The sequence below is a fragment of the Sus scrofa genome, chromosome 12 (genome assembly GCF_054392235.1).
Source record: "Sus scrofa isolate SSC_HxYL_T2T_F1_AM1 chromosome 12, Sscrofa_HxYL_maternal_Yorkshire_Landrace_v2.0, whole genome shotgun sequence".
Classification (NCBI taxonomy): Eukaryota; Metazoa; Chordata; class Mammalia; order Artiodactyla; family Suidae; genus Sus; species Sus scrofa.
Genome location: NC_139394.1, coordinates 62,297,503 through 62,321,150, shown reverse-complemented (window position 1 = coordinate 62,321,150; position 23,648 = coordinate 62,297,503). Strand labels below are relative to the sequence as shown.

Sequence of the window (23,648 nt, the reverse complement as noted above, 5' to 3'; positions counted from 1 at the left end):
CACACCAGTCAGAATGGCCATCATTAATAAGTCCACAAATAACAAGTGCTGGAGGGGCTGTGGAGAAAAGGGAACCCTCCTGCACTGTTGGTGGGAATGTAAACTGGTACAGCCACTATGGAGAACAGTTTGGAGATACCTTAGAAATCTATACATAGAACTTCCATATGATCCCGCAATCCCACTCTTGGGCATCTATCCGGACAAAACTCTACTTAAAAGAGACACATGCACCCGCATGTTCATTGCAGCACTATTCACAATAGCCAGGACATGGAAACAACCCAAATGTCCATCGACAGATGATTGGATTCGGAAGAGGTGGTATATATACACAATGGAATACTACTCAGCCATAAAAAAGAATGACATAATGCCATTTGCAGCAACATGGATGGAAGTAGAGAATCTCATCCTGAGTGAAATGAGCCAGAAAGACAAAGACAAATACCATATGATATCACTTATAACTGGAATCTAATATCCAGCACAAATGGACATCTCCTCAGAAAAGAAAATCAAGGACTTGGAGAAAAGACTTGTGGCTGCCTGATGGGAGGGGGCGGGAGTGGGAGGGATCGGGAGCTTGGGCTTATCAGACACAACTTGGAATAGATTTACAAGGAGATCCTGCTAAATAGCATTGAGAACTATGTCTAGATACTCATGTTGCAACAGAACAAAGGGTGGGGGGAAAAATGTAATTGTAATGTATACATGTAAGGATAACTTGATCCCCTTGCTATACAGTGGGAAAATTAAAAAAAAAAGAGAAAAAAGAAAGCTGGCTTCAAGAAAGTGCACACTCTATGATTTCATTGATGTAAAGTCCAAAAACAGGCAAACCTCACCAACAGGAATGGAAGTCAGGATATTGGGTACCTGTATGGGGCAAGGAGGGATGTTAGAGATAAGACCGGTGGCCTGGCCCCTGCACCCTCTCAGCTGAATAATTGCAGGGTGAATGAAAGTAGCTGGAGGTTCTAGCTTCCTCAGGTGGCTTGTATTTGGGGCAGCCATAGTCCAGCTTTGCCTGGGACCGTTCTGGATGTGTCTGTTATCGCTGCCTCCTGCTGGATTCAGCATTTGTCCTGAGCAAAAGTCTTCTGATCTGGATGATCAATGAGATGGTCAGCCCCACTGGACACTGTCCTGACCAGGCATTATCCCCCCGGGGGAAGTGGCCACGTGAACCCTTGCCAAATTGATGTGGAGCAGAAGCAGAGGGCCCAGACCCTACCTCGGGCTTGCAGAGGGGCAAGAACACTGGATTCCGCGCGCCGTCCTAGAGGTCCACGTGGCTCAAAGAGCCGCAGTTCCCACCCTGGAGCGGTCCAGGCTACCCTGGCTTGGAGGTCCCTTGCTGGACGATGATACCAAGGGAGTGAGACTGTGCCTTCCCTGAGACCCTGTAGGCTGGCAGCAGGAATAAGTGGAAAGTCCCAGCACCTCCCTCTCAGCAGCTGTGGCACCAATTTCCTGGCCTGGAGCCCAGAGGCACCTGGGCCCATCTCAAAATAACCCACCTGATGGAGTTTCCTGGAGGGTGAAGGATTCAGTGTTTTCACTACAGCGGCTCCGGTCATTGCTGTGGCACAGGTTTAATCCCTGGCTGCGGAACTTCCATATGCCATGGGCATGGCAAAAAAAAAAAAAAAAAAAAAAAAAAAAGCCCTCCCGCCCAACAAAAACAAAACAACAAAACAAAAATACCGAAAACAAAACAACCCCAGGAACGGTCGGTCCTTGCTTCCATTACGTGTCCAGGCCATTCCTTGACGTTTGGAAGTGATGTGGGCTTTAGAGTAATAACGTGGGCGTCTCATAAATCTTGGGCATATGCTAAATCCAGGTTTCTACGTTGAGCCACGGGGGACCATGCCTCACCCCCACTAAATGGTAAACATGGATATCCACTTACATTATTAGTATTATGACAATATCATTACGTTATTAGTTGCTTTTGTGATGGTTTAATTTTATGTGTCAGCTTGACTGGCTGCCCACAGAGCAGGTAAAATATTATTCCTGGGTGTGTCCGTGAGGGTGTTTCTGGAAGAGATTGCATTTAGTTTTGTTTGTTCTTACTCATTTAAATTAAGATTGGGGAGTTCCTATTGTTTGTGGCTCAGTAGGTCAAGAACCCAACTAGTATCCATGAGGATGTGGGTTCAATCCCTGGCCTCTCTCAGAGGGTTAAGGATCTGGCATTGCCACAAGCTCTGGGGTAGGTCACAGATGCGGCTTGGATCCTGCTTTGCTGTGGCTGTGACATACACGTAGGCCAGCAGCGGCAGCTCCCTTTCAACCCCCTAACCTGGGAACTTCCATATGCCACGGGTGTGGCCCTAAAAGGAAGAAAAAATTAAGACTGGTTTATCCTTCATGAAAAAACATCTAAGATACTTTTCACTGTGGTTAGTTGTGTAAAGAAGCCACATTCTTTAGACTGTGGTGATGGTTGCACAACTATAATAAAATTTATTGAATGAAAAATACAGGTTAAAAAGCCACATACTATTGAAAAGTCCAGCAGGAGAGAAATGAACCGAGAGACGTGGTGGAGAGTCCGAAAATTTAATCCGATGGAAGGAAGCCTGCTCAGTACACCTAAAATTACTCCAATAACCCGGAAAAAAAAAAGCATGAAATTTTAATTTTCAGAAGAGATTGGACTCCGTAGAGGGAGTGAAGGCGATCCATTGTCATTAATGTAGGTGGCATCGTTCCATCCACTAAGGCTTGAACGGATCAAAGAAGTGGAGGAGGAGGATTCTCTTGGTCCATCTCCGAGCTAAGCCATCCGTCTCCTCCCGCCCTCCTCCTCCAGAGCGCCTCGTTCCAACTGCAGGATTTACACCACGGGCTATGCGAGTTCTCAGACCTTCGGCCCTGGACTGAACTCTACCACTGGCTGTCCTGCTGCTCCACTTTGCAGACAGAGGGTTGTGATATATCTCAGCCCACATAGTCATGTGAGCCAATTTCCATAACAAAACTCTGTAGTTCTGTATCTATATAGACTCTATAGAGAGCTATACAGATCTGTCTATATAGACTCTCTATGGAGAGACATACAGACCTGTCTCTATAGTTACATGGGTACTGCTCTATATATCGTAACAGATATATCTTTATTTTATAGAGACATCTAGATCCATAGAGACCTCGACACCTGTATGTCTATTTCTATCTCCATGTCTTAATCTATACCTACCTATAGCTAAATATATCCAATGGATTCTGTTTCTCTGGAGAATCCTGACTAATATAGTATTGCAAACAGATTCACGGACAGAGAGAACAGACTTGGGGGGTTTGGGGGGAGGAAGAGGGGTGGATGGGGGAGTTTGGGGTTCATAGATGCAAACTATGGTATTTAGGATGGATAAGCAATGAGGTCCCACTCTATAGCACAGGGAGCTGCGTTGTTTCTTGGGATAGACAGACCATGACGGAAGATAATACGATAAAAAGAATGTGTGTGTGTGTGTGGGTGTGAGAGAGAGAGACTGGGTCACTATGGTGTCTGGCAGAAATGACACAACAATGTAAATCAACTGTACTCAAATTAAAATGCGGTATTGCATCAATAGTCGCTCGACTTCTAGTTCTCGGATCCCATCGCTTTCTGTCTCCGAGCTTCCCTTATTTTCCTAGAGTAACACCTTGTATACTACGTGGTTCATGATTTTACCTCCTCTTTCATTATATCCTCCACTACCAGGTTCTGTTCTCTTACTTTCCCCCCCATACCTACCACATCCCAAACTTGGCTCAAGCCACCCCTGCCTTCTCTGCTTCCGCTGGCAGGCTCCTAATGTTGTTAGTGGGACGTCCCACTGACAGGCAGAGGGGCGGTCCCCAGCCAAGTATCCAGCTCTACCTGGGCATCCTTCTGTCTCCTGATGAGCTCTCCCTTCTGCCTTCTGCTCTTCCTCACTGCCCTTTCTCTAGCACCTACCACAAGGGAGCGGGATGCACTTGCTCCCAGCTGAGTACGGTGCCAGGCTGTGTTGTCCTTTCTTACTCGTGCGTCTCCTCCACCACAGGGCAAACATCTTGCAAGAAGGGATTGTGCAGAGGCCAGCCACCCTTCGTGCCTTTTCAGTCTCCATGCTTCCTCCTGGTAACAGCATGCCGAACTTCCCTTAGGAAACCTCACCTTCAGTCACATCCATCCATATGACTCACAGGATTCCACACCACAGCTCAGGGCTCAGCAGGGCAGGGGGTCCCGGCCCTGGGAGTGAACTTGTGTCTCATTCTCACAGCCACAGAGATGGGTCCAGGCATGCAACTCCTGGCAGGCAGCTGTCAGATTTCTGCTGCCACTCTTAGGAGTGAGAAATTCTCTTTTTCCTGGAATTACTAATCTGACAGGAGACCACCTGGGGCTTCTGGCAACCTAGGACCTTCTTTTTTTCATATTATGGCTGCACCTGCAGCATATGGCAGTTCCCAGGCTAGGGATCGATTTGGAGCTGCAGCTGCCGGCCTACACCTCAGCCATGGCAACACCAGAACCAAGCTGCATCTGCAACCCATGCTGCAGCTCGTGGCAACCCTGGATCCTGAACCCCCTGAGCGAGGCCAGGGATCCAACCCGCATCCTCACAGAGACTATGTCATATTCTTAACCCGCTGAGCCACAGGGGAACTCCAACCTGGGACCTTCTTGCTTCTATGCAGGGAGAACCCACCAGAAAATGCAGCCACAGCAGGGAGGGCAGATCACCTCTAAACTAGAGCTGAGGGCACCACTGCAGGGCGCTTTTGCATCTCAGCTCCTCCACGTGGCGTATATACTCACGGATGAGAAAAGGACGGTCTGGAATCCACTTAGGAAAGCAGGTAAAAGCTCGGTCTTCTTTGGGGAGTCTATACAGATCTTTAGATCATCTTGATACCCAGTTTATTCTACATCACCATTCGGTCTGCTTAGTTGCTCAACTGGTGAAAACATTGGCTAAGCCGTGTGTATTTTAATAGCATTTAAGTAACTGCAGAGTCTGCCTTTTCTCCACCAAAGTCCTCATCTAATTAGTTGCATCAGTGGTAAGTGTGGGTGAGCGGCGGGGTGGGGGTGGGGGGCAGCGTTTAAATTCAGGGGCATCGCAGAAAAGTCAAGTGGGATGCCTGGCTGTGCCCGTTTCTAGGTGGGTAACCTTCAGGAATTGACTGAGCCTTTCCCAGCTCAGTTTCTTCCTTGTACCCTGGGGATAATCTTAGCCCAGCTTCAAGGTGCCACTGTGAGGATGCAGCGAAAGAACACAGCACAATGCCTGCTCCATTGCTGAGTCAAGAAAAAAGCTTCCACCTTGTTCTAAAATAAACATTTTATTTAAAAATATATATGTATTTTCAAAAAGAACACATGCCAACTTTGGGATTTAGCCATTGCTTTTTTCCCTGGTCACCCACATTTCTCTCTAGTTGTGAACAGTTGAGCAAAAGAGGCTGGCACGAAATCCACCGCCACGCAGGGTCCCTGCGGGAACGGGTACTGGCTCTTTTGCTTTCTTTGCTAAGTGCCTCTTTGGGGTTCGCCAAGGGAGGATTGCTAGCCCCCAGCCACGCCCTGCCCTCTCCCCTCGCTGCAGGTGCATAGGAGATGAATCCAGGGAGCAGCGTGGATGCCCTTCCTTTGGAAAACATCGGAACAGCCTTCAGGATCCTCATTTTCCCATAAACCCTCAGGGGCTGTTAAACCCTGTACAGGAAACTCACATGACCAGTGAGCCCAAGGCTGAAGGCAATTAAAATAAGCACACGGGACAATCAGGAGTTTGTCTTCATCCGTAGACTTCTAGAAGCCACCGACTCTGACAGCTGGAAGGAAACTTACTCATATGTTATTAAATGCAACGAGTCCTATTACAATTTCCCTGGAAGACGACAGAAAATTTTCGCAGTTCTTGTTTTAAAATCATCTCCTAATGCATAGTCTCACCCTAGCCAGGGCGCCTCTGAAATGTGGGTTCCAGAATCAAACCCAGCTCCCTAATATCCTGAGCAGGTCTCAGGCCATAACAATGTCTTGTTCCAGGACTTGGACTCTGTGTGTCTGTTAATACCACCCAATAAAGCATCTGAACCCCCCTGCTGGTTTCTACTGGATTTATAGGAAAACAAAGACTCTAGACTCTTTCACTCTGAGTTCTCATAGCTGATAGCAAACTGTGTGACTTTGTGTGAGGATGGAAGGCCAATGGGGCAGGGGGCAAGCTCAGAACCCTGCTTTTCTCCTAAAAGGTGGAGGCTCCCAGGGACACCCCTCCTTCCCCTGAAGTGTCCCTTTTGTCCAGAATTTGTTCTGAAGGTCATGACTAAGGGGTGGGGTTAAAAAGTTTCCCCTGATTTTCAAGAGGTTTCCAATAGCTGGCAGTGAAAACAAACCCCAAAGCTCTCGCTGATTGTGGCGGAGGTATGGAAAGGTCTTGAAGTCAAATGTTGCTACTGTTGGATCACAGAAGAAAAAAAATGTTAGCATGGGCATAGCTTTAAGCTAAAAAGGGGTCCTCCCTTTGGGGAAAACAGAAACCCCTTTGTCATCATGGCCAAAGGGTTTCTAGCTGGAAGCCTGGGACATTCCCAGGGTTCTCGCCTATAGGAACCCCAATTCCCCAGTCCCTCGACATCTGAGCCGTCCGCGTAGAGTCACTGCAGTCCTGGACATTGGGGGGCGGGCGGGGGGTGGGGGGTCTGTGTGGTGTTTACAGGTGAGACATGGGATAATTAGCCCCTGGATGAGTAAGTCTGCTACAGGAGTTTTTAGCCAAGCCAGCACTGGTTTCTAGAAATGCTGATGGGAGTTTCAATGGTTTTTGAAAAAGACTGTCTGGGATGCTTGGGGTAGGGTTTTGACTCTTTTTTTTTTTTTTTTTTCCAATTGGAAAGAAGTGTTTCTGAATGGCAAGTCCACCAGTTCACAGACCCGCGACTCTGCAGGTGAAGACCCTCGTTTATGGGTGCAATCGTCTCATTGGAACGAACGGCTTCTCATCTAACCGTCTGCAATGTGCTTTTCATGACGCAATGTCTTAGCTGAACTGAGACGTTCAGATCTCCCCTCCTTTCCTGTCTCTGTTCCTTCCCTCCCTCCCTCTTGCCTTTAGAGCAGACCACGTGCCATCTCACTAACACGGTTAGGAGCGGGGCTTCTAGGGAGTGCTGGCTTAATGCAAACACTTGCACAAAGGAATTTTCTGACTCTGTGGTTTCACTGTGAACGTACAGGACAGTGCCAGTGCCGGGAACGGCTGCAAATGCCTGCAGGTCCACTTTATCACGGGGGTGGCCCAGGCGTCTGACGGGTGGTTAGGTTCAGGCGCTAAGAGCGAGCAGCACCTTGACCGTGGCCATCTTCCTAAGTCGCTGTACGTCTTTTGACTCGTGCCCAAATGGTCAGCCGAAAAGAGGACACTGCTACCAGGTGCAAAGAGCTTTAACAAAATCCCCCAGAGCAAAGACGGATGATCTGGGGACAGCCAACTTCAACTTCCTTGCAATTATCCTCAGTGTCATCTGATAAATTTCCCGTCTGATCCGCGACAAGATAAAGTGAATCTGGTGGGGGGCGACGGTGGGAGGGACTTGACACCGGGAATCCAGGCGTCTGCTGTAGCCTAAGTGTGTTGGTTTGTAACTGTGAGGCGGATGTGTCACTGTCAGATAGGCTCCTAAAAATAGCCCACTGAAAATGCAGGCTTACAAAGGACAGAGGCTTCCTAACCACGTCTACCCCTTGAGACAGAAATACCCGAAGGAAAAAAATAATTGACACTCAGACCAGAGTCTCAGAGATTGCTGTGAGATTGTTTTCCAAAGGAAGGAAGGGCGACAAAAATAACATTAAAAAAAAAAAATTCACACAACGTGGCACATGAGCAAAGCTTTGTCGAGATCCCCGTAAAACTGGTAAAACCTCTGAGGAATACACACAAGTATGAGGAATGTGTCACGAAGGTCTTCTTCCCCAGAGCCTCATCGCCAAAGAAGAGACGGGCAACGTCCCCCTCTGGATTCGTGGCTCTGATGACGGGCGTGAAAAGCAAAGTGGAAGATGCGCCGTGGGCATCTTGGAAAGCACGACGCCAAAGAAGGAATGTAGACCAACCGCCAGGTTCCTCTTGGGCTCTCCCGCGGGGGACCGCGTGACGAAGGGCGGCGCTGCTCTGTCTCTTCGCATTGCGGTCGCTGCCGGGATGAGCCTTGTTCCTGGGCAGCAGGAGGCTCTGAGTCCTCGAGTTGGAGCCAGGAGGCACATGCAGAGAGGCAGCACGTAGTCTGAGTGATGTGTCAGGAACTTGGGGCGAGGGAAGCCAAGATCAGTTCACAGCAGACCGAGGCTTAAAGGCTTTGGGTATAGAACTCTGTAAGGTTGCCTTTAAGATACACGCACACACGTGTGTGTACGTATATGTACAGATGTACGTATATATATGTATACATGTATACACACATGCCTACATACATACATCTACACATGTATATATCCAGACACATATGCATATACGTATGCGATCTCTCTCTCTCTCTATTCCCCCCCCCGCCACCCCTCCCCACCCCCCCCCCCAATAAGATCTGGCAGCTTTCAGAGTAGCAGTCACCAAAAACACTCTGTGTTCACACGTTTACAAGTTAACAATGGAATGACTTCTAAATCTTTGGTTTTTTTGCAAAAAGAGAACTTCTAAAATCACCACATTTGGGGTTAGTCTCTCCATAAGTGCACAGTGAACAATTCTTTCTTTACAAAAGAGGAAAACAGTGCCTTAGTGATTTAAATTAAAAAACAAAAAATATAGCCATAGTTACTTTCTACAGCATGCAACACTCTAAAACCGTGAGCTGGAGACCGTCCTGCAATGTTTCAACTCCCAGCAAAAGCACCAGAAGTGATTAGGAATGCACAGCCGACCACACCGTCTTCTCTCTTTCCATCCTTTTCAACGTGCGCTTGTGTTTTCTTTCAGAAACCCAGGCCTAGAACACTCTCTCCTTGTAACTACCATTCATATCTATCTGTACCGTGGAATGATGGCCAATTTCCCCGGAGCTCCCCAAGTCGGTGATTGCTCTAAATCACGTGAGTTTAGAAAGCGCTTTGTGACTGATGGGAGGAGTCATCAGTTCCTTCCCTAGGACAGTCTTTCAACTTCCTTTTGCACCAAATTGTGCCTGGGGAGGATGCATTCTCCAGGAGCATCTGGGTTTTTAGCTCCTTACCTTGTGGCTTTCTTAAGACTATGACAGCTGGTTAGATCTGAGAGATCTTTTTCTAAAGTTGGGGCAGAAAGATCTCCAAAAGAGGAGCAGGAAAGGACAGGTATCTTGAAAGAGACGTAGAGTTAGAGAAGGCTAAACGGAGATGGACCACCTGCCCCACAGAGGAACACAGAAGCAGCAGCCTGACCTCTATAAATATTGTCCTGCCACAGTAACGCATGGTGTCTACTCCTGGTGTTCTCTAGTCCTGTCTGGTTACCCCTGACGCCGCTTCCCAAGGCTGGAGAGATGCTTCACCTCTGCTTCTGTGGTCCACTCGAGTCTTTGACACTAAAGAGAGTTGTGCTGGAGAAGCTTCCGTGGCAGGAGGGTTTCCCTTCTTCTTGCTCCGGGGTCCTTGCCTGTTTCACGATCCTTCTCACCCCCGAGACTGTGGGAGTGATTCAGCTACTGGCTGAGAAAGACGGCGAGTCTAGGGGGGGTTCCTTGGACCAAACACAGGTGGCTTGTTATCAGTGACCACGCAGAGTCCTGAGTACAGGGTGGGGGCCACTCCAGGGGGGGCGGCTGGATGGCTGAAGATGCCAAGTTCGCGTCCCTTCCCTGGGAAGGGACTGGTTCTGTCCCTGCTGCCGTAAGAACCTCACTGAGGCTGGACATGACCTCCACTTTGAAAGACAGGGAACGCAGAGACGGAAGCCCCCGTCCCTGGTGTGTCTTCCGTAACCTTAGACGGACTGGCTTCCCGGCGCTCCCAAAGGGTTCTACGTTTCCTTTCCACCGTGTCTGTAACCAACGCATGAGAAAAGCCTACGAAGTGAGACGATGCCCAACAAGGCCTGAGAGAAGTACAGGCTAGGAAAAATGCTGGTGTTGGAAAAGGCAGTGAAAGGATGTGGATTTTTTTTTTTTTTTTTTTTTTTTTTGGCATTCTGGAACTGAAAGAGCACATTTTCGAAGGCATTGCTGAAATCGTTAACAGTTACGGAGTGCTGGTAAATATTACATTATACATATTTATATAAAAAGACTCTCATTAGTTCTCACTGGTGGTCAGAGAAGTCTCCGGTGCTCCTTTTTCATTCTCTCCCACTCCTCCCACCCCCCCTCAGATAAAGTGGTCCTGTGCTGCACCCCACGGGCTCCTAGTGGTCTTCCTTAGCACGCCTGCCCGCATCGGGCATCTACCACTGCTGTAAGTGCAGGTCCATGGGGGAATTCAAATTGAGATCTGTGACATCCAGGAAATCGATGTTGAAGATGCTGGGGCCGCCGGTGGAGAGGGAGCTGAAGCCCTGGGTGGAGCTGGGCGGCGTGAGGTCCAGCCACTCCATGCTTTCCCACGGAGACTCGGTGAAGCCCAGGGGCAGCCCGCTGCTGTCCACGGAAGAGGGTGAAAACTGAGTGTGCATCGGGGAGAGGGGGCCGGGCAGGATCTCGTGCGCGTTGAAAAGCTCTTCGGCAGCCTTCCCCGAGAAGCCGTCTGCCATCCCGTCGAAAGCAGGCTCCTCGCTCCCGATTTTCAGAAGGGCGACCTCGCTCACCTTCCCCAGGGGGCTCTGGGAGTTTAATAGGACCTCCAGGTGCTCGTCGCTGTCGTTGCTGTAGTGATCGAAGGCCAGCTGGCCTCCGGAGGATGCTTGATCGAAGGTCGCCGAGGGCTTGGGGAGGGCGGCGGTCGGGCTTCGGGAAGACCCGGGTATCTTTGGGACTTTTTGAAGGCATGAATGGTCCTCTCTGGCATCAGCTGGCATTTCTGTTGGTAAAACACCGTGGGAATTGTTCAGTCCCTTCCGACTGTGTGTGACACACCGTGACCCTTGGGAATGAAGGACTTAGGCGCAGACACGGGAGACGGCCACGCTTCTTGGGCCGCCGCTCATCACCCAGTCTCCTCCCTGAAGAGGGGGTGTGTATTCCCAGCCCTTCTCTCCCCAAACCCTCTCTTTCTGGAAGTCCCTCTCTGTGTTTATGGAAGGCACAAAGCAGGTTCTTTCACCCGCTTCTTTGCCAACACCTGGCTGTCCCGCATCCTTCATTACGCCCTCACGGGGGCTCCTTTGCTGCAGGGCCAGGAGATGTGTCATGGGGTGCTGGTCCAAGGCCACTCCCTGGGGGTTACTCCCCTCTTCTCATCACTCCCCAGGGGTCCTGAAGGTCCTGCTGCTCTCCCGGCCCTTCCTTCTCATCCGCTGAAAACCCTACTCCCCGGCTCCCTGCTTCCCCCCTGCTTGCCATTCCCTGTGACGTCAGCATGTCCAGAAGTGACCTGCTGTCCAGCTGGCCTCTCGGTTCTTGACACCCCATCCTCCTCGACACAGTGATCCCGCCATTCCCATTCTGTCGGACACGCCCTGGACCTCGTCGTCCCCAAACACCGCATCCCTCGGAAAGCTCCCCTTCAATCCACATTTCCACCCCTCTGTCCCTCTCCTCCCATTCCTTTAGCCACCCCCCCACCCCAGTAAGTGCCCCATGACAACGACTCAGCCAGTGGCTGTGACCCCAGTCTACTGACTCTGCCATGTCATCACCATCCATGAGCCCCTTCTGGTTCTCACTTCCTTCCTAGTCCAGGCTACACTCTCTGACCCATCATTCTCATTCCCCATCATCATCATTATCCTCAACCCCTGCGCCTTTTTCTCACGTCAGATACTCCCTTGGCAAAACTCCGCACCTGTTTTCTCTGAGCCTGCCCTGGATCTGCTGGATTTTCAAGAGAAAAATTACATGACCACGTTGACCGGTTTCACTTTTAGGTTCATGACGTTAAGCCTGTAATTGGCTCTTAATACTGCCCGGTGGCCCTACTGTGTTTCTCCAGAACACGCAATTCACTGGGGATGCATTCATAACTGCTCTTCGTTCCTGGAATGCCTGTGCTCTGCTCCTGCGCTCTTGGCTGACCTGGGCACATACTTCATTAAAAATGAAAGGGTGGCTGGTAGGAACCCACTCATCTTTCCATCACTAAATGTATAACGATACATACACCTGTGCCATCTTTTCTTTCTTCCCTCTTGTTGACATGCTTGTTGCCCATCTCTCTTTCCAGACTGCAAATGCCACGGAGGTGGGGACTTTGTCTGGTGCCAGCTTTGAACCTAGTATGATGCCTGGTCACTTTCTCCCCGAAACTTCAAGTGTTGTTACTCGGGGGCTCAGATCTGGGGTCTTTTCTGTCTATCTACACATTCTCCTCTTTGAATATGGAGCCTATTCATTTGTGTGGTTTCAGATTTTAGGCACATACAATGTAATTTTTAAAAAATAAATAAAGTGAGTGACTTGAAAGGAGGCAAAAAGGACACGCAGATCGTTTTCATTACTAGCTTGAGTGACATTTAAACATGAATGGACCACAGTGGGAGCTTACTAATTAAATTTCATTTTGGGTAGGCAGTACAAAGCTTGCTTTGTCTGCTTTCATCTTATAAATAAGCAGATGAAGACACTAGGATTGGAGCCAGTAGGGAGAAATGGCACAGCAAGAGAAAACATTTAGAGAAAAGGGGACTGAGTTGGAAGACGAAAAATTAAAATGATTGCTGAGAAATGTTCCCAGGACAACGGGGCAAGGACAGTGAGGAATTACCAGCTAAGCCTTCTCTGATCTGCTCCAAAGGTGGGCGGGAAGCTCAGATGCAGTGATGCTCTAACCAGAGATGACTTTTTGGTCCAGCTTATAGCGAGCACCTGCCCTTGACCCTAAGAGCTCACTCCCCGGAGTAAAAGCAGGTGCAGGGCCTCCTGACCTTACCTCCGCTTTCAATGAGGACATCCAGGAGTTCATCCATCTGCTGACTCCGAGTCATTTGCTGCAGATCAACCAAGGGAGAACAGAGAAGTTAAAAGGTGGCTACCTCTTCTGTAGGAAATCACTAGAAGCAGCACTACAGGTTTCTGAACTAGGTTTGGTTAGGTTGTTTTTTTTTTTTTTTTTTTTAATTGTGGTGAAATACAATTACCAGCAAAACCATTTCAGAGTGTACAGTTCAAAAGCATCAAGTTCTTTCATACTGTTGTGCAACCATTGCCACTGTTCATCTCTAGAACTTTCTTGTCTTCTTGTTTTTTTTTGGCTATGCCCATGGCCTGTGGAAACTCCCAGGCCAAGGATCAAACCTGTGCCACAGCAATGACAACACTGGATCCTTAACCTGTTAAGCCACAAGGGAACTCCTCCAGAACTTTTCTGTTGGTTTGTTTTTCTTTTTTGGCTGCCTCTCCGCATATGGAGTTCCTGGGCCAGGGATCAGATGCAAGCTGCGGTGGCAGTGCTGTATCCTTAACCCACTGTGCTGGGCTGAGGATTGAACCTGTGTCCCAGGGCTCCAGAGGCACTGCCAATCCCATTACACCACAGCAGGAACTGCATCCAGATCTTTATTTCATCTTGTAAAACTGAAGCTCTCTCTCCAGTAAACAATAACTCCCCCCTGCTTTCTCCCCTGAGCCCCTGGCAACCACCTGTTTTCTGCCCCATGAATCTGACGACTCTAAGTACCTCATATAAATGGATTCATACAGTATTTTTGTGTTTGCAACCAGCTCATTTCCCTTTTGGCATAAAGTCTTCAAGTTTCATCCATGTTGCAGCCTGTGTCTGAATCTCCTTCCTTGTCAGTGCTGAATAATATTCACTGTACGCAGAGAATATGTATTTGGTTTATCCATTCCCGCATCAGTGGACACCTGGGTTGCTTTCACCTTTTGGCCTCTGTGGATAAGGCTGCTATGAACATGGGTGTCACTGGCTAAAGGTGTTTGAACCGTGTGTGACAGATAAACAACAAGGACCTACTGCATAGCGCAGGGAACTCTACTCAATACCTTGTCATAACCTCGAAAGGAAAAGAATATGGAAAAGAGAGTTCCCTGGTGGCAGAGTGGGTTAAGGATCCAGCCCAGGATGCCCAATAAACACAGGCATCAATCATCAATGCAGATAAGAGCACTGCTTGGGGAAGGAATCATTTTCATTAAATGCCAACACGGTCCAGCAGGTAATGCCAATGAGCCAAGTACAGAACGAAAGCGAGGGGTCCAAGGAGGCCGCGGATGCTTTGTTTTGGGCAGTGGTTGTCACGCAGAACAAGCAGGGTTGGCACATTTCCAGTATTTTTCAAACATGAGAAGGCTTACTTTTTGCAGAAAATCTCCCAATATTTAAGACACTCTCTCAGCCAAATGAAACCTAACTGCAGGCTGTTTCAGCTCTGCCAGATTCCAGGACCAATCAGCAAAGGAGATGTTCTCTCGGCACATACAAAGGGCCATCTGATACTTGATCCAAGTTCAGACCATTTGGAATATAAGATCATTTAGTTTTGTTTTTTTTTTACAACCACACCTGCGGCAAATGGAAGTTCCGGGCTAGGGGTTGAGTGGGAGCTGCAGGCCTACACCACAGCCACAGCAATGGCAGATCCGAGCCGCACCTGCCATCTACACCGAAGCTGGCGATCCTTAACCCCCGGAGCGAGGCCGGGGATCGAACCTGCATCCTCACAGACACTCTGTCAGGTTCGTAAACCTGCTGAGCCACACCAGGAACCCTGTTTTGTTGTGTTTTAAAGCTTTTCCTTTGAACAAGTCCCAAACCTAAATGGAAGGGAAAATGCCATGAACCTCCGTGACTTCCATTCAACCATCAGCTTCAAACCATTCCTGTTTTGCCAGGACCGCTGAGTTTTGAACCTGGGAAGATCCTTAGAAATGATTACCCAGCAGTTACTCTCCTGTGTTGTTTGAGTGCCTATCCTGGGTCTGGGCTTCATCTAGAATCCTTATATAGTACATACTGCCCTTGTCTTAGAGAAGAGGAGTTGAGTATGGGCCCAGTGGCAGGGGCAGGGGCAGCTGGCTGGTGGCCGAGCTGGCACAGGTCCAGGCACGTGGCTGCCCAGCCAACCTCTTCTCTCCCCCGTCTCACGCAGCATCTCTACACACACAAGCCCTTTCCACAGTGAGCATCTAGCCATGTTGCTCCTCCTGGCAGGGAGGAGGCAGAAATACTCGATAACAGAACCTCTGTGCCCGGAGCTGCATCGTTGTAAAACCACGTCCACTCAGTCGGTCCTCGCTCCTGCAAAGACAGAACTGCCTGCTCACCTGCTTCACCGCGTCTTCATAGGATGGAGGCTGTGTGATCTCCGAAACTGCTGAGGCTGACTTAGAAAAAGTCGGGGATGGATTTGAAAACTTTGGCCCTGCTTTGTCTGAAGAGTGTAAGCCAACCATCTGTGGGAGTAAAACACAAGGACAATCAGCCCGTCCGTCAGAAATGGCACAGCTTCTGTTTTAGAAGGGACAGGCTACATTTTGGGGGGAAAATGATTTAGGGGAAAAAAAAGAGCTGGGACTTGAATATATGTTACAGATATATTATTGGTGTCTGGGCTGGAGGTGCCTTCCTGAGTGGGTGAGAGCGCTGGAGGCGGGCCCTGCTGGGGTATCTCTTTGTGAGCCAGCCCTGTGTGTTGTGGCTGCGTCCTGTGAAGTGTTCAGGCCATTTCAGGGTCTCTGTTCCCCAAAGATGCTCTGCTCTGCCCTGCCTTGGGGCACATAGCACTTTTTTCTGGTCTTTTTAGGGCACCTGCGGCACATGAACATTCCCAGGTTAAGGGTCAAATCAGAGCGCAGCTGCTGCTTGCGCCACAGCCACAGCCGCACCGAATCTGAGCCGCATCTGCAACTTACGCTGGCTCCTTAACCCACTGAGCAAGGCTAGGGATGGAACCCACATCCTCATGGACACTACGTCAGATCCTCAACTCGCTGAGCCACAAAGGGAACTCGGCACTTTTGTGCCACGGCCATCTGATGTCCTGATGTCTGTCCACTGCCCCCTGAACGCCCCTCGTCCTGCATCCTTAAATCCCTGATTCTCCCACCTGCCGTTACGGGACGTCTCTTCTCTCGTACACGGTGACTGCACCTTCCTCCCCGTCTCCAGACCTGTCCGAGGATCCAGCACTTCCCTCCTTCTCCACATTATTTTCCCGTGGGCTCTGACTCCAATCTTGCACGTCACCGAAACTGGTCCAGCAGCCCTGCTATTTGGCAAACATCCCCCGGCCGTTTTTATCACTATCGTTTCTGGCGTGAACCCGGGAAAGGATGCCTCAGAATCCCTTCACTTATATCTGTATATCCATTTCTGTCTTTTTCAAGGGGACTTGTCTCCATCTAAAACGTCACTTATTTCTTTCTGCCTTTGAACCTCGACACACGGAGGACAGGAGCCACGGAGAGGAAAGAGGCAAAGCCAACCCCCGGTTCACAGGTTTTGCCCAGGTGCCTACCTTTTGCTGCACACCTGGGCTTTTAGGACAAGGGTTGCCCCCGGCACCTTGACTGCTGTCTGCCTGGGCTCCAGAGAAGGGGGGGTGGAGGCTGGAGGGCTGGTTGGAGAAGCTTGGAGAATGGCCCTCGTGTGCCCCTGAGGTCTGTAGAAAGGAAAAAGCAACATACTGAATGGCCCCTGGCAGTATATCTGAGAGCGGCCTTTGCTGAGACAACTGGTCCCTGCCCTGGAGTCCTATCCTTCCAAATTTCCCTGAATTCTGTTACAAGGTCTCAAGTCTGGCTTCGGACGTAAGACTTTCTGCTCATCAACTCTCCGCATGTCCACAACGCAGGGTCTCCACATTTAAGCAGGGTACGGCTTCAAGACATTCCATAGACACGCACTAGTTCCCTCTAGAAGCTTCTGTTGCACTAACCCCTTCAAGGCCTGCACGTTTCCTGTTTTTGTTTTTTGTTTCTTTTTTCTTTTTTTTGGAATGATCTTTTCTGGACTCTCTTTTTTCCCCCCTCCATGCCCTGTATATTTTCCCTTTCTTTCTTTTTTCTTTTTTGCTTTTTAGGGCCACACTCGCGGCCTGTGGAGGTTCCCAGGTTAGGGGTTGAACTGGAGCTGTGGCCGCCGACCTACGCCAGAGCCACAGCAACTCTGGATCCGAGCCATGTCTGCAAACTATACCACAACTCACAGCAACGCTGGATCTTTAACCCACTGAGTGAGGCCAGGGATCAAACCTGTGTCCTCATGGACATTAGTCAGATTCGTTTCTGCTGAGCCATGACGGGACCTCCTGTTTTTGTTTTTCTTTCACATGGAATGACCTTATCTTGACTCCTTTTCCAACGCCACTTCTCAGGCCTAACCCTCTGCAAAGCCTTCCAGACTTTTCTAGCCCTTCTTGATCAACACCCAACCCACCCTCCGCGCTGTGTGCAGCATTTAACGTCCTCAGGGCAGATGAGCCATGCTATCCTATATTGTCCTTTATCTCGCTAACTTTATTTTTAATCATGTAATCATTCCTGCCTCCAAAGAGGGCTTTGGAAGCCATCAATTACGGTACAGATGGGAGCTCTTGGGAGTAGCAATATTATTCCGTTGAGCATCTCCTGGTCCTTCCTGGTCCAGAGCTCTATATTTCAAGAACCATTTTTACCTCTGTTGCCTAAGACACCAGGAGCTCACTATCTGTGGTCAGGGAGGAGGATGAGCCACCTAAGTCCCAGCCCCTCCCAGGCGCTGGCTCAGGAGTGGGCGTCGTTCCTGTGAATGGGTTGTTTTCGCGGGTTCATAAAAATGTGTCCTCATGACCTATGGCCACACCTTATGCCCCAGGAGAGAGACTATTCCATGTGACAAGGGCATACGCGCTTTAGAACCAGATCCGTCCAGGTTCCTGTGACCATAGGCAACTGACTTCACCTCCGTGTGCCTTATTTTCCTCAAGAGCAAAGAGTAAGAAGTTGGAACTCATACGGCTGTTGTGACAATTCACGAGATCACTCGTGGACATGCCTCCTAATGCTCCGTATGCGGGAGACGGCGCGCTAATGGAAGTTTTCTTCCTGGTCCCTTTCTAATAATAGGGGTTGCAGAACCTTGCGATACGAAATTTTGAAAAATTTCGACAAGCTCAAAGAGTCTTTTTTAAAATTAAAATATAGCTGATTTGCAACGTTTCTTCGATCCGTTGTAAAGCAAAGTGACTCAATCACTCACCCTTCCCTGTGCTATTCAGCAGGGCCCCAGGGCCCACCCATTCCAAAGGCAACAGCTGGCATCCAGCAACCCCGAACTCCCCGTCCATCCCACTCCCCCGCCCCAGGAAACCACACGTCCCCTCTCTGTGGCCGTGAGCTGTTCCTGCTTTCTCAGAGTCTTGAAGAGATGTGCCTAATTCTTCTTTGGTTTCATGGACAAAAGGAAAGTCGTGGGTGGTCACCGTAGTCTCGTCTTTGAACTGGTCACTCGTCTAAGCCTCCCTACGAGTCCCCTCACTCCACTCCAGCCACGCGGGCGTCTTTCTGATCCCGGAACACGGCACGCGTGCTCCTGCCGCAGGGCCTTTGCTGCTCTTCTTCCTTTGCCTGCGATGCCTGCAGCCCAGAGAATCCACAAGGCTCTCTTCTTCACCTCCTCAAGTGGTCCTGGCCCTTCCATGTCCACTTCCAAACTCCGCAACTCCCTTCTCTGCTCTTTTTAATATCTTAAATACTTGCATCTTTTATTTACTGTCTGTCTCCCCATGAAAACAAGGATTTCTGAGTGGCTAATTCAGGGCTAATTCCCAGAGGTTAGAACGGGGCCTGGCACACAGCAGGTAAATATTTGCGCTCCGCAGACAACTGCAATGAGGGAACAGTAAGGTCTGGTAACGCCCCTGCTGGCCCTCTGGACAGACTGGCTTGGCCTCTGGTAAGGCCTGATACCAAGGAGACCTGGGAACAGCCTTGAGAGCCAAATCCGGCCCCCTGCTGGTTTTTGTAAATAAAGTTTTATTGGCACACGGCCACGTGCATTCATTTACAAGTGGGCTATGGCTGCTTTTGTGATACAAGGGTAGAGCTGAGTAGCTGTGACAGAGACCATATGTCCCACACAGCCCAAAAGAGTCATTATCTAGCCCTTTACAGAACAGCTCGGAAGTGAGTTTGTGCTACTGCTGTAAAGGCTTGTGGATCTTGGCATCTGGGAGATGCCGGGAGACTCCTGGCAAACCTTCCCCATGAAAAGTTCCACCAGCCGGCTCTCTGGGAGTTGCACATCCACATCCCAGTTCCGGGAAGAGGGGTGTACAGGCATGGGGGGGGCAGCCGTTCTTACCTGTGCAGTGCACACCTGGCTGCTGACAGGTGAGGAGACCCTGTGCTCTTCTCCCGGGGCCCCTGAAGATGCCGGCAGGAAGTAAGGGTTGTTCGGCGATGGGGGCAAACTGATGTGCTGCGGGCTTTTCACCGCCCCGAAGGGCGAATGCTGCGGGGAGCACTGCGGGCTGAGAAACGTGGACGAAAGTACATTGGTTTGACCTGAGGACTCCGCGCAGTGGGTGTTCCCAAGTGGCCGGAGCCGAGCAGCATCGCCGGCCGCCGGCTGCTCCTCTGAGCTGTTGCTCTGCCTTTTCACAGCTCTTGGCAGGGGTGCAAAGGGACAGCTGGAGCCAGCGTCTTCCTGCTTGATGGGGGCCGCCAGGAAGGGCAGCGGCTTCTTCTCAGGACAGGTGCCTCTCTTCTGCTTCTGCAGCTGCATCCTCAGCTCCTCCACCTGCCGCTGCTCCTGCTGGAGCTTCCAGGTGAGCTCGTTGATCACCTTCTGCTTCTCCACCAGCATCTTGTCCTTCTCGGAGTCCAGCCCGTCCAGCTCCGGAGGCAGGGAGCCCCCGTTCAGGCTGCTCATGAGGCTCTCCTCGGCGCACGCGTGCACCGGGGACGGATGCAGGCCGAAGGACGGGGAGGCGTCGTTGAAGGTGTCGGGCAGGGACCCCGCCACCGACAGGTCGGAGGAGGCGGGCGAGATCGGGGGGCTGGAGCTGGTGCTGCCGAAGTGGTAGAAGGCGCTGGTGGATGGGGAGGACTGGTAACTGGGCAGCGCGTTGCTGGGCGTCACTGGAAAAGTGACAGTCGTTATGTCGCCGAAGTTGGGCACGGGGTTCCCGGAACAGTCCTGGAAGGGCCGCAGCCGGTCCATGAGGGCCGTCTTGGTGCCGGACACCGGCAAACCTCGTATTCGAAGCTGTTGTCTTAACTCGGAGACCTAAGGAAACCAGGGCCTTGTTAGTGTCAGCGCCGGTTAACCACAATCTTGTAAAAAATCCGCTTACTCTTACAGCAGCTTTAAGACATCACAAAGGGAATTTTACAATGTCCACTTACTTGTCTCCGATCTCCTCCCCGACACCCGATATGAATCGATTTTGCACAACTTAACGAGTCTTCATAAAAGGTCACATACCCTGCTGTCATGGTCCCGGATCACAGAAAGCTCCAGCTCAAGTGAACCGCAAGGGGCTACTGTCCTCCCACCACCCTCAGCCCCATGCCGGTCCTTGTCCCCACTTTTCAGGTAAGAATACCGATACCAGCAACACCTCTGCGACCCAGGTGAGAGCGCTGCTTGGCACCTCTTGGCCCCCGGGGCGGGGACCTTACGGCGCGGCTGGGCCCAGCCTGGAGCTCCCAATTCAGCAGGTCTGGGTTGGAGACGGAGAATGTGGGTTTCTAACAAGCTCCCAGGGGATACGCAGATGCTGCCGGCCCAGGACCAGTTTCTGAGCATCTCGGCTCTACAGGATGTACACACTGGCTCTCAATCTATGAGCATTACCCACCAGTCACTAAAGCCAAATCCTGGCCCCCGCCTCTCCCCAGCCCAGGGATCCCTCTGAAAAATGGGGATGGTGGTACCTACCTTACACATTTTCGTGAGCACTGAAATGGCTTAAAACACGTAAAGGGCTTGGAACAGTGCCTCGCAAATTGTTAGTGCAGTATAAGTGTTTGCCTTTTTTTTTTTTTTTTTTTTTTTTTTTGTCTTTTTGCCTTTTCTAGGGCCACTCCTGGGGCATATGGAGGTTCCCAGGCTAGGGGTCTAATCCGAGCTGTAGCCGTCAGCCTACGCCAGAGCCACAGCAACATGGGATCCGAGCCACGTCTGCAACCTACACCACAGCTCACGGCAATGCCAGATCCTTAACCCACTGAGCGAGGCCAGGGATCGAACCCGCAACCTCATGGTTCCTAGTCAGATTCGTTAACCACTGAGCCATGACGGGAACTCCAGTGTTTGCTATTATTATTTGGTTCACATGTAATTCTTTCAACCCTGCATTTTAATTAATTTATTTATGTATTTATTTTTTGCTTTTTAGGGCTGCGCCCACAGCATATGGAAGTTCCCAGGCTAGGGGTCTAATCTGAGCTGTAGCTGCCAGCCTACACCACAGCCACAGCAACATGGGATCCAAGCCATGTCTGTGACCTACACTGCAGCTCACGGCAACGCCAGATTCTTAACCCACTGAGCGAGGCCGGGGGTTGAACTTGCATCCCCATGGATGCTAGTCAGATTTGTTAACCACTGAGCCACCACAGGAACTCCAACCCCGCATTTTTATAATGATCATAAATTATAAACTACAGATATCTAAAAACACAGTAGACATGATGGAACACCTTAGATCCGTTAAAACTGTTGCTATAAATATTTGTTGCTATAGAACAATGAATAATTGTTTATGGCATATATGCACACACACATATATAAATATGTGCAGATGTGAAAAAATATATATACTGGTGCTTGCCGATGAAAACATCTGGATAAAGATAACGCTAAGATGTCAAAAATGGTTCTCCTTATCTGAATTTCTGATACAGTCCACAGCATACTACTTCTGTAATTAGAATGGGAAACATATTTAAATACTTGAATGTCAATAATTCCATAAAACAGCTAGAAATCCATAGGGAAACCCTCTGCTATGTTGCAGGGAAAGCTCTTTTAGGCATCAAAGCAAACAAAGTGATAAAGATAATATGGACCACAAAAATGGAAAAACTCCTCTAAGTCAAAAATACCGCAAGAATGTGCAAATGCAAACAGCAATCTCATTAAAAAAAAAAAATTGCACGGCACATAATGAAGCCAGTAATTTCAATGCATCAAAAGAAAAAGCTCAATACCCAATATAAAACCGGGTAATGGACATTATCCAACCCTTCACAAAAGATACAATTTTAAAAAATGGCCTACTTGTAAAGAAAAATGAAATTAGAACATTCTCTAATACCACCCACAAAAATAAATTCAAAATGGATCAGGGGCCTAACCTAAACATAAGACTGACTACTATAAAACTGCTAGAAGAAAATACAGGCAGAACACTCTTTGACATAAATCAGAGCAATATCTTTTTTGACCCACCTCCCAGAGTAATGAAAATAAAAAAAAAGGGGACCTAATTAAACTTAAAACCTTCTGCAGAGTAAAAGAAACCATAAACAAAAGGAAAAGACACCCCGGAGAATATGGGGTTGCAAATGAAGCAACTGACAAGGAATGAATCTCCAAAACATGCAAACATCTCATGCAGCTTTATGCCAACAAAACAAAAATCCCCCTCAAAAAAAGGGGCAGGAGATTTAACTAGACATTTCTCCAGAGAAGACAGACAGATGGCCAAAAAGCACACGAAAGACGCTCACCATCACTAATTACTAGAGAAATGCAAATCAAAGCTATAATGAGATGTCATTTCACACCAGTAAGATTAGCCATCACCAAAAAGTCTACAAACAATAAATGCTGCAGAGGGTGTGGTGAAAAGGGAACTCTAGTACAGTGTTGGTACAACCACTATGGAAAACAGTACGGAAGTTCCTTAAAACTGAACATAGAATGACCATTTGATCCAGCAGTCCCATTCATGGGCATATATCTGGAGAAAAGCGTGATTCGAAGAGATACATGCACCCCAGTGTTCACTGCAGCACTATTACAGCAGCCAAGCCATGGCAACAACCTAAACGTCCACGGACAGAGGAATGGATAAAGAAGATGTGGTACATACATACATACAGGGAATTACCAGCCATAAAAAAGAAGGAAATAGTGTGCTATTTGCAGCAACATGGATGGACCCTGAGATGATCACACGAAGTCAGCCAGGCAGAGAAAGATGAATATTTGCTATCGCTTCTAGGTGAAATCTAATTTAAAACGATGCAAAAGAACTTATTTATAAAGTGGAAGTACACGAAGATTTTGAAATTAAATTTAGGATTCCCAAAGGGGAGGGGTGGGATAAAATTGGGAGGATGGGGTGACCATATTCACGCTACTGGATATAAAACAGGTAACTAACAAGCAACGTTCTGTAATGACCCATGGGGGGGGGGGGCAGCAAAGAATGGATGTTTGTGTCCGTAGGGCTGACCCACTTTGCTGTAAACCTGAGGCTGATACAACACTGTAAATCAACGGCACCCCCATAAAATTAAAATGATTACAGGTTAATAAAAACGAATTTAAGGAATAAATTAACTAAAATTTTAAAAAGCGCCCCCCCCAAAAAAAAGAAAATATCTGAAGCAAACGGCTAGGACATACA

General features: G+C 49.1%; 1 protein-coding gene across 20 annotated transcripts in view; it reads right to left on the bottom strand.

Annotated features, from left to right (window-relative positions):
• Positions 1-7,799: 7,799 nt before the first annotated feature.
• MYOCD (myocardin) overlaps positions 7,800-23,648 on the bottom strand; it is a 484,310-nt gene continuing 468,461 nt past the window's right edge. For 19 of the 20 annotated variants that reach the window (XM_084982876.1, XM_084982873.1, XM_084982867.1 and 16 more), the window contains 5 exons: positions 19,367-20,293; positions 16,542-16,685; positions 15,349-15,477; positions 12,995-13,052; positions 7,800-10,987 (listed from right to left, as the gene is read on the bottom strand). In XM_084982876.1, the coding sequence (XP_084839002.1) occupies positions 10,416-10,987; positions 12,995-13,052; positions 15,349-15,477; positions 16,542-16,685; positions 19,367-20,293 (1,830 nt within the window). In that variant the 3' untranslated portion in view covers positions 7,800-10,415. 20 annotated transcript variants of the gene reach the window in all.